The sequence below is a fragment of the Hylaeus anthracinus genome, unplaced genomic scaffold, assembly GCF_026225885.1.
Source record: "Hylaeus anthracinus isolate JK02 unplaced genomic scaffold, UHH_iyHylAnth1.0_haploid 0, whole genome shotgun sequence".
Classification (NCBI taxonomy): domain Eukaryota; kingdom Metazoa; phylum Arthropoda; class Insecta; order Hymenoptera; family Colletidae; genus Hylaeus; species Hylaeus anthracinus.
Genome location: NW_026533254.1, coordinates 24,340,886 through 24,352,356, shown reverse-complemented (window position 1 = coordinate 24,352,356; position 11,471 = coordinate 24,340,886). Strand labels below are relative to the sequence as shown.

General features: G+C 45.8%; 1 protein-coding gene across 5 annotated transcripts in view; it reads right to left on the bottom strand.

Moving 5' to 3' along the window:
• Positions 1 to 11,471, bottom strand: part of LOC128896291 (uncharacterized) — a 33,148-nt gene that overhangs the window by 7,134 nt on the left and 14,543 nt on the right. Inside the window, exon 1 of one of the 5 annotated variants that reach the window (XM_054159560.1) lies at positions 7,289 to 8,340. The exons of 3 other annotated variants lie outside the window; for them this stretch is intronic. In XM_054159560.1, the coding sequence (XP_054015535.1) occupies positions 7,289 to 7,334 (46 nt within the window). In that variant the 5' untranslated portion in view covers positions 7,335 to 8,340. Of the gene's footprint in view, positions 1 to 5,841; positions 5,988 to 7,288; positions 8,341 to 11,471 lie in introns of those variants that run through there. One more of the 5 variants, XM_054159561.1, reaches the window with a different exon arrangement.

Here is an 11,471-nt window from a genome sequence, read left to right as displayed (position 1 = left end):
TCTCTCTCTCTCTCTCTCTCTCTCTCTCTCTCTCTCTCTCTCTCTCTCTTTCTCTGGCGTGTATATTCTCCGAAATACTACTGTTAGTTGGACATATACATTCCATTTGTTTAATTTTACTAGCGCTAAAATGAGAAAGCGTGTTATCCTCTGTCATTCTCCAAAGCACAACACTCGTGCCCGAGCGATCACTTTATAGTTCGCCGCTACACCGAACCCCCTTTTTTTTATCTACGGGTTCTCCTCCTCGTCACGCTCAGGAACAAAGTCGAGCCGAGTAGCACACCTGTTTCGAAATAAATAGCTCGCCGGTCCCGACCGAGCTGTCGCAAAGTAATCAAAGCTATCCCTCTAGCCTTAAATACTAATCTTATATAAACATTTGCTATCAGTGCCCAGCGTTTATACCTTTCCCTTTCAAGGTCCCGCAGTCTCTCCCTATCGAATTGTCGAGATAATCAAAGCTATCTAGCTTTTGTTCTAGCTTCTTTCATCCACCTCTCTATCTTGTCCAAACAAAAATTCTCAACATCCTTTGACCTCGCATCCGCACACAACGATTTCAACCACTATTCATCATCCTCGACGCAGCACCGGCGTCCTCGATGCTCGACGGAGCGCGTCGATCTTCTCGCAGGAGGCGACTAGTTGATTAATGCGGGTTATAAATACGAAAGACGATCAGCATTACGGTAATCGATTCCACGAGTTTCCTCGAAGCGATCGCGGATGCCTCGACGAGCTCGATCGTGATAATTTACACGGGATATCGGAGTGATCTAATTTTGGCCGTTGGCAGACGGCCGCATCGCGTTCGATTATGAGCTCCCGAGCCCCCAGGTTCCCACCGAGCGTGTAATTAACCGATGACGTCCGGTGGATGTCCTGTTGTTGCATCGACGGGAGTCACCGCGTTTGTTTTCATCGAGGTCTTCGCGGAACGATCGATCCTTTGGAACTGGGACGTCAAACTCGGGGCACGTACGTTGGATTCCGAATTGCTGAGCTTGATAGATATTGTTGTCTAACTGAAAGTTCGTTTATTTTCTCAAGAGTATTACACAGCGATGAACCTATCCACCCACCATCATCTGCTGTTGATAACTACGCGTTGAGGCCACCTTAGAGAAGGGTTCTCCTAGAATGTTTGGTTAATTCAGAAAATTTAATCCACCCACTTTCACTAGCGAAAGTATACACGACCTGGATTAATGACACTTTTACGCGCCGCTTGTTTATTATGTCTCTCTGTTTTAAGAGGCAGAATGTGTCCGTTAAATTGCCGACGTTTATGGTGCTGGAAGCATCGTAAAGCGAAGACGTACTCTCATTCGCTCCACGGAGTGAACCCTTCAGTTTTGGAGCACTCTGTACCTTCGAGCTTCTCTGAAACTCTCGAAGTCTCAAGAAAGCGAGCAACGCGTAATTCAATTTTCTTTTTGGTGTCGTTTGTTTTCATCCTTGTTCCGAAGGTGGCCTTCACCTTCGCGGAACCATATATTTTGGTTCCAGATGCCTTCGAAGCCCCCAGGCGGTTGCAGAAGTACGTCGATAGATGTACTACGAGCCCTTCCTTGAAACACAGAGCAACCTTTGCCTCCCTTCGTCTACTTAATCCTCGCCTCGTGTCTCCCGAGACTATCTTCAGGTTTGGTCCAAGCTGCTTGACTTTTTCTAACGGAGTCGCGTACACGCACGACCATCGCCTCCAGGCGGTTGTTCCATCGACAGGATGACGAACGTTCCGTGTAGTCGCTGGTTACTTCCAGGGCTCGTAAATTGCAGGCTATTTCCTGTCTCGATGCTCGCGGAGACGTCCGGTTTCCTGCTAGACCACGAGTTCCAGGATCGGACATCATATCTTGGAGGTCCTCTGACGTTTCCAGCCTCGGGAAGACATACCGTTAGTTAAAAATTCTCTATCGCGTAGGTCTAGACGCTCAGGTCCCTGTTAGGGTCCATTTGGGTGTCAGGTTTCAATCCCCATGGATAGAAAGTGTCTGATAGGTGATGACACGGTTAGAGTAGAGGCCTCTAGGCCTAGAAAGTGATTCCTTTATTTGAAAATATTGCATTACTCAGATTTAGACCTCTAGTCTCCCCCCAGACGTGTCCCTTCAGATTTTAGGATTGAACCCTCACTCCTCACAGCCTCCAACTCCTCTGACAGGTGATGCAGTCACCAGAAGCGACGTTTTTGAGCCTAGGCACAACAGAGCCTTCTTTCGTGGGAGATATTGTATTGTTTGGGTTGGTTGGAACTGCGAGGAACGAAGCTAGGGGCGACGGGCACAGGCGTCGCCCGACGTCGTCGAAATAAGAGATCGTTGTTTATGGTTTCGAACAGCAGACAGGCTTCGAGGTATTCCTGCACGCGCTAGTTTTACGGCCACAAGAGCTCTGACACTAAATTATCGCCGTCGTGAGTGTACTGGGTGTCCCGGCGCGAAGTGTCAATGATTTGTTGACGGAACTCTAAACGAAACGTTGCGATTTTATTTTAGTCAAACTGATTTCATTGTTCTCCAAACTTTATTACTGTTGTTATTATTATCGAACGATTTCGTTACACGCAAGGCAATAACTTAAATGATTCTCGTTGTACCGTTTATTTAACAATAAATAACTCAGTAAGTAACTATTGCAACAAGGTACGCATAAAAATTCACGCGTGACCTTAGCAGGTACATCGATGAGCACTAAAAGTTTCATTTCAATCCACCGTGTAGTTTTCGTTAAAAAAAAAAAAATATCAAAAAATCTACTCGAATAGTTTCCGTAAAATGTTGTAACACACGTTTCGAGATCACACTTTATCGAGGTATATTTTAAATGAATCACCCGGTAGACGAGATATGTATTCCCGGACACGGAGTTCCATAGAACGCTCGATGACGTCTCTGTGCATGACCACGTCAAAATATCCACTTGCATGCCTTTGAATAATTACCATCTCTGGTATTTTTAACCTCGAAGAGCTCACGCTCGGACGCACGACAGCGTCGTTCACGGAAAACGTTTGTAACGTGTCGCGACGCGAATCTTTCATTGAACATTTAACGTTTGGCGAGGCGTGAACGGAGACCCCAAGAAAGTGGAATCCATTTGTCTTCCTACTTCAACTGTTTGCACACAGAACATTGTTTCGAAGGATTTGGGTTTTGGAAAGTTTGTCAATTAATGATTGGTTGCTTAGAGATTTTGAATAATAGCGAGCTTCACAATTTATTTATGGATGAATGATCAGCTGGTGAATAGATTGATGAGTAGGTATTTCATTTGGAAATGCTATTTGAGGGGAAAATTTACTCTTGAGTAGCTACTTGCTTGGAAAATTCATTGGTAGCTAGGTAATCAGTCGGGGAATTAATTATTGACAACAACGCTGTATACAAAATTGCTCCATTTCTATTCGACGTCCGAAATTCTAATCTGGACGAGAGTTTCCTATCGTCTTCGTCCTTAGCTTCGAGCGACAATTTCGTTATCGCGTGCTTTCGCGGGAAACAGATGCTATAAATTTATAAGCGAAACTCTCAACTCTCTATTATCCCCCAGCGCATTAAGCGGCCCCCGAAGTTCCAGGTGAATTCGAAATCGACCGTCGGCGTTATTATTTTCTGGCCTCCGCGCGAAATTATTTCGTCGCAGCGGGTGCTTTTCAGCGTCGAACTTGGAAATAAACTTTCTCGCCTAAATGCGCCGGAAATTCGAAGGGGAAGTCCAATGGGAAGTCCCTTTCAACCCCTTGTAAGCGCTGTGTTGCTGTTTCGAATTGACGGCGAGTGAATTATTTTGGCTTGGCGACCGTTCGAATTTCCAATGACGTGTCGCGACTTATAGGGAAGCCTGGGAACCACGTGCGGGGCCTTCGAAGTTTCACCCATTCCGTGGTTTGGGGGGATAGGTGGGTGGGTAATTCTGATTGTAAGTGGTGCTCCCGTCAAAGTGGAAAGCTGGTCGTTAGCTTTAGTTTGCGGTGTGGTTCGTTCTCGAGTAGCTGGTTAATTGGAAAATTCTGTAATATGATAGTGAGTAGCTGATCAATTGGAAAAGTTATCGAGGGGTAGGTTTACTTTAGAAAATACACCGATAAGTAGTAAGCTACTCAGATTAGTAGCTACTTGCTTCGGAGATTGATGAATTCGTGAATAACACGTCATCCGAAAAATTAATGAATCGATGACTAGTTAGCTACCCAGAAAATCGATTAGTTGACGAGTAGGTCACTCGGAAAATTCCCACGCAAGTAACTACCAGCTGGAAAATATTGATAAGAATGTAATTATTGAAAAAGTTTCCACCAAGAAAATAATAATGAAGATCTATTTCACCGAAAGACTCACTCTATAATTACAACTGCAATTTTACAGTTTACAATTTTACAGTTAATATTCACCGATGCTCCCTGTTTTCTAACAGTTTTCACCAATAGCGTTCTGGCGCGTACCCACAGAAAAACATTCGTTTGTCCGTCTTGGAGTCGCAGTTTAAAAACGCGCGAAAACCGGTCCTCTCGACGCGGCCAGCCAGAGACAACGCGTTTTCACTGTTGGAGTGGTCGCTTTCGCGACTCGTAAAAGCCGCGCTGTTTTTACGCTTGACGCGAGCACGAGCTTAAAAGACTAGCAAAAGGGCCACGTTGCCGCGGGCGCGATTCGTGTGCCGTTCGCGCCAGCGAGTTCGGTTTCCAAAAGGGCGCGAATTGAGACGGCCGTTTCGATGGGAGCGGAAACGGCATCTGTCGCGCGCAAAACGCGGTTTTGATGGGAAAAATTCTGTCGACTGTACGAGGAAAATTAACGCGGTTTCGAGGTCGGGATATTCTCGCCTGCTTTTGCGAGCAATTGCGCGACCTGAATTATTTTTGAAGATGATGAAGTAGCGTGAGCCGCGAACTGTGCACTAAATTCCAGCGACGCGGCTTTGGAGGCGAACGGTTGGGCTTTTGGAAAACTTGCCAATTGATGCTTCGGTCTCGCGCGAAAATTTTGCTGGTTGGCTTTGAAGATTATTCGTGGGGTCACGTTTGAAAAATGTGGTGATATATAGTTACTCATTGAGACTATACAACTACTGTACATGCTATCGCTCTTTTACGATCTGCTGTGATTTTGATCTTGGAAATTTCGAATCAAGCAATATTCCAGCAATAAGCAAGATTCCCTGTCTTGAACAGTGGTTAGTACATTTTTGGTCACTATGAATGATTGACTGAAATAAATGAAACGTGCAATAGAATTGCAAAGACATAGACATCGGGCAAGATATTAAAATTGTTGCCCCACCAGATATCTCGAAGAGAAAAAATATGCGACGTACAAGTTTGATAATAATAATCCGAGATTCGCAACGAGTGTGCAGTTCCAGCTAGTTGTTAGTCGATGACTAATCGCGTCAGCCGAAAAACCCATTCCCATTGTCGCTAAAATTAGTCACCGTTACAATATTATAACGTCTCTCCGCTCTTGGCAAGATTACAATCGTGCCTCTGTTCGGGACTACGAAGACCTTCAATTTACTAATTCAAGACTACGCGACGTTCCACCATGACAATTAACACGGAACCTAACCGAATTCCTCGCGTCTATCGCGACTACTTCCTTCCATATTCCTTCGACGAATACACCACGTTCGATTTTCGTGGACCATTATTATTCCCATGAAATAAAAACTCCAGGTCGCCAATTTTCATTTAAGGACTTGGAATCTTTTACTAACGAAACACCATTTCAATTACTCCCTCACCTTTGCAGAAGAAATTTACACAACGCACCCTGCCCTCCCTTCCCCGCGCACCTGATATTTCCCCACGAGCTTTCACACGCGTCGTTTACTCACTGTCTTGCATCCGTCGAATTTAAATCACACGATCTTTCCCGCGGTTTTCGGAGCGGTTTGTAGCCTCTTCCGGCGTCTCGATGCCTCCTCTTCAGGAGCGGCGGTTCATTGTCGCGTTGTCAACCCGCGTTTCTGGCGATCGCGGCGCCGGATCGCTTTTCCCGGCGTATGCTAATTTTGCTAGTGCAGTCACGTGCTTTCGCAACGCGACTCCGAGCGCGACTCGAGGCGTTGCTTCGCCCGAAAGCTGGGCGCGTAATCTGATTTCGACGACGGTTTTCGAATTTTATTATCGCTTAATCCTTCGACGTGTACGCCTCCAGTATTTTATTTGAGATTTTTCCAAATAATCAAGGATTCAATCGTTGGGTTGGATTCATTCGTAAATCTTACGGTAGCAATTTCGTAGCAATTTTTATTTAGCCTGGTGTATGCGAGCGATAATAAATTTATTTATTTATGAGCGGATCAGCTTGTTTGAACCACTATCGCCCATGAGCTAAATTCTCCTCGCTTATATTTATAATAAATAATTGGTAAGAAAATTGATCAAGATTGATCGTGCAATAATATGCTTGGAAATAAATTGCAAGTTGCAAAACGGGAATTCGTGGATCGACCCTCAACCCCCGATAGGAAGCTGGTCCAAACCTGTCGAGGGTTCTAATATCCAGGAAGAAGCGGTGCTCGCCGACACTTTTATCTCTTTCTACTTTCGGCAATGCTTTCCATTTCCACGAGAAATCCTCCTCCTCCTCCTCCTCCTCCTCCTCCTCCTCCTCCTCCTCCCCCCCCCACCCCGCCGTTCACGATCAAATGATATCTCTGTCGTCGAGAAAGGAAGAAGTCGCGTAGATTCTATCGACGAAAATCATATCCACCTGTGCTCGGTGGTCATTATCGCGTCCTCGTTTTTTCGCGAGCCAACGCCGAGAAGAGGGGGCTGGAGTGAGTGGAGGAGGGGAGTGCGGGGCGGAGAAAGGGCGGGGCGAGAGCGAAGCAGAGAGAATATTAAAAACTTTTTCCATAAAGCGTCTTCGCGAGGCAAGCACCGTTAGGCCGAGCATGAAAGCCAGTTTCTTGCACTTTCAAGCGTATCCCGCAGCTTTTCCGAATTAGTTCGGACGGTTTTCCGCGTTGCGGCCAGTTTCTTCTCTCGTGGAAAAACCGCCCGCGGGAAAAACGAGCCTAACCGACGGGGGTCTTTTGAGAGAAGAACGTGACAGATATCCGAGATTCGTTAGAGGAAAAAGGTTACTTTTTTAGGAGGAGATGGCGGAGATTTTTTAATTATTTAACCGAAGGGTTAAAGTAGAATTGAAATTTCCGTGAGAGGAGAATTTCTGCTCCAACCGGACACGTTCAATTTTTTAGACTCCTTTGAAGTGTCGCTACCTCCTCCCATTCGATACCCGAAATCTCAGCGATAGAATATTCTGGAACGTACTCCCTTTTTCATCGTGCCTGCTTCTTCCCCTTTCTCTTCTGTGCATAGTGGCAGCCTCCGTCTGTCCATCTCTCCGCTCACGACTCTTGGTTCACATCCGATTCGGCGAGTCGTTCCAGCACGAGAGTCGTTAAACAAGCACTACGAGAGCTCAGAGTTCGCGTGTAGGGTCCGCGAGATGGCGCGCCGATGCGCACCCGTCGCTGCTGACCATCGCCGCCCTAACAATGGAGCGATTCAACCACCTCCGAATCAATATTTACTTTCACCGAAAATAATATTCGCTTCCCAGCTGACGATGTCACGTTTCAGAACACGTTGAACGCTCGCTGTTCCGCGTCCGACGAGTTTAAATTACGTGCGCGGGGATTCCGTCGACGAACAGGGTCCGCGAGATGGCGCGGCTGTACGTCATCGCCGCCACGAATTCCACGGACGTGGAATATGCAGTTTCGTCTGATGGATCGGCGATCTCCCGCAACGTGCAACCCATTCATTTCGCTCGACGTCGAAACAGAGTTACTTAATGACGCCGCGTCCTTGCTCTAAATCTCTCCGCGCCTGGTGAACGGCGTCAGGGGCGAACGTCGCGCTATTAGTTCGTCTCAGTACCGAACCGCTGAGGGGTGTTTGCACTTTAACTTCTGGGAGAGTTTGCTCACTAGTTTCCGACTCGGAATGCTAGCGTGGCTTGCTGATCCTTTTATTTTTCGATGTTGACAGTTGACGATTGAGACTGCGATCACCGCAAGAGGATTTCACGGACTATAGAACTCTCGCAAGGCTTCTTATCTGTGCTGCGATCATCACAAATCGTCGAAGGACACCCTTGGGTATATTAAAATCGTTGCAACAGTCTTTTGCTAATGCTACAACCGCCACAAATGTCGTTGCCTCGCAGTAGATTCATCACAACTTGTCACAATCATCGCAAAGTAAATCTCGAACACTCGGGCAATAGAGAAGTCCCTCGTCGACAGCAAAGTACGTCGCAACGATGACTTTCCCTGATCTGAACACGTTGTGACGCCGGGGCATGCCGATCGTTTTGAGTCGTCGGTGAAAACTAGTTGGTGGATGGCCACAACACCGCCGACGCCTGGCGTCCCTCTCCTTTCGAACCGCCGCCTTCTTTCTCGCCCGCGCGCGCGACTATTTAAATCTTTTGTAGTGGCTGGTTTGGCGTGCCGGGTCTCGCTTCGAGGAAGATTCTTTCGTCACGTGTACAGACGGAAATGTCGGAGGTGGCTCGAATGGATTCCTGGTGAGCGACGCCACGGGGGTCTTGGAACGAAACTGTTAGGGTGGTTCCTCGGCAGTCTGGATTATTCACGACGTTTTGGCATACTGCATTGCGTGGTCAGTTCCAGGATTTTGATCCTCCCGTTTGGAAGCTGTCATTATTGCGATGGAAACATCGCAATGTTTCTGGGTTATATCGCCATTTTTAGTTTGTGAAAACGTCACGCTTTGTATCGATCGCAATTTTTGTGTAACGAAACCGTCGCAATCGTGGGATCACAATAGTCACAAGGATCAGAAAGATTGCGACGAAAGCATAACAAGGTCTTGTGGCTGTATCAATTTTATTTTGTGAACCCGTCACGATTCCTATGTAACGCAAACATCGTAATCGTGGGATCGCAAGTAATCACGAAGTGTATTCCAATCGATATCGACTTTCCTGCGTCTCATCACGTGCGCCAGGAACATCGAAATGATTAACAAACGAGCAGTTCGATAAAACGTTTCGAGGGGAATATTTACCCGTGGAAGAGGATTGCTGAATGTTCTTCTTTTTTGTTCATCGCGACGCGGCGTGTTTTCTTCGCGCTGCAGCGCAATCTGTCAAGCGTTTTTAAATCGCCTGAAAATAATCCGACGTGACGCAAGCGGGCGTCTGGTTTTCGCGCGACGCCCGGAGAACCAGGCCCCACCCCGTTTAATCGCGCGAACACGATACAGGTGCGGATTGCCCCGAAGGATGGAGAGCCGAGCGAGGGGCTCGGATAAAAAAACCGGGTTAAGCCGCGTGCTCGAGCGTTTCAAGTGCTTCGAAAAAGTTTCGAGAGGTTCAATTATACGAACGGCTCGAAATAATTCGGCTGGCTTGGGGCTTTCTGCGAGCAGGCGAGGTGTCGGGGGGCGAGGCCAACGAAATAAGGGAGAGGGGTGACGCCTGGGTGACCTTGAGCGGCCAACTGACTTCGGACTTACTATAGTTTTTAAGAGAAATTTAATGTAACGACGATATTGATTCAATGGCATCAACAGTGGAGTTGTTTGAAGATTTGCGACAAAGGTTCGAGTGTCCAGTAGCTGGACAAATTCTCATTTCGTTGAAACGTCTAGATACTTTAATACGTCACTGACCCCTTGCTACGTCTGTCAAAAGCTCGGGGAAAAAGCTTCGACCCGTGGCTAACGAAATGTTTTTGTTTTCGCTAGCTTTTCCGACGGGCTGATTTAATTATCTCGGTATTTCAGCGTCCGGGTTGATGAACGATCCATTCGATGGAAAATGGTGCCACGATTCCAGTCATTAACCATCGAACAATTACTAATTAATTAATGGGAGTAATTTTATTGGAGAAATTCCTTCTTGCAGGAAAATACGAAAAATATAGAATAAATGGGAAACAAAAAGTCTCTTAAAATTCAAGAGACTTCAAAAATTCTTCATATAACATCGCGAGGAGTTTGCTTTGACTTCGATCTTCTGTCGAAATTCATCGAGCTTTGAGGAACCTTAATAAATTATGCGCAACGTCAACATTTCAACCCTGTGTCGAAACTGCTTTGAGTTTCAAAATACATTTTCGTAGTCGAACGTTCTCTAAGAAATCACACGAGGGACATCTGCGGTTTCAATGCTTCGAAAGAGCAAACGATACACGCACGGGTGGGGGCCGTTGTGAAAACAAAGCTTTTCTTGGCATCGCGGACAAACAAATTTTAAGAAAATTACTCGATTCTCGGGTTTCTTCGACGTTGGAATAAAATTAAAAAATACTACACGCTAAACGATACTTAATCGCGAATTGATATTTCATTTTCGTGGTTCTAAATTGTTTGGAAAATAAAATCGGTTATCGATTATTTGACATTCCTTCGGACGAAAATATTGAACGCGTTTTAAAGCTTTCGTTACCGATGCTAGGTTGCCAACAGCATATATGCATTTGCACCGTGGATGTTTATTTACCTTCACATTTATGCATTACGCTCGACTCGATACGCTCCTTGTGTATAACTCTGCCGAAATGGAGACGTACTTCTTTATTCTTCAACATTTCTTTCACCTCTTTTTTAGGTTTGAATTTCAACCTCCTCGTGGAGGACATTTATTTCATTATTAATTAATTCAGAAAACATGAAGTTACTCAAATTATGTAAAGATTTGTTAGACAAGTGTTCAGATCAGGTCTAAAATATATTAAGAAAATGAATCCCGCCTGCTCTGAACTAAAAACTAAAATTATCTTTGCCAAATTCCCCTTTCATTTAAAAAAAGACCATTCATACACATACGCACACACTTACCATCGATAAAATCTCCCCAGTTCGCCAAGAAACGTCACCAAATCCATCGCGAGAAATATTCACACCCCACTCGAAGAATCAAAAATTCATAAAAAAATTCATAAAAGCTCGCGAATAAAAAATTGCTACGTTGAAGAAAAAGCTTCCCCTCGTAACCACCTGAAACTGTGCACCGATTCGACCTCGTTTAGACGACTCTAACTTTAGATCCTGTTTCAAAGGTTACGGACGGTTCAAAGTGGACGTTCACCCGTAAACTGACGAAGCAAGATATCGCGAAATTGGCGTGGCAAAGCTCGAATGACTGGAACTGGACGCGCAGGCGGTTGCCGGCTGGGCAAACTTGCCGCGTTTGGCCAAGTTTCGAAAATAGTTCGCCGCAGATTCGACGCGCGGATCTAGTGTACGATGTCTATTTGTGGTGGGAAGAACTGGCGTGCCAGGACTGCCACGCTCGCAGCCTTAAACTTCCTAGGGTCCGGTTCATTTTCATATTTCTACTAGATGAATCCAGAAATAATATGTCGACTACTTGTCGATGGATCTGTTAGGGGAATCTTGTCAAACAGAGGTCAGTACAGTTTTGGTCGCTGTGAATGATTGACTGACGTAAATGAAACGTGCAATAGAATTGCAAAGG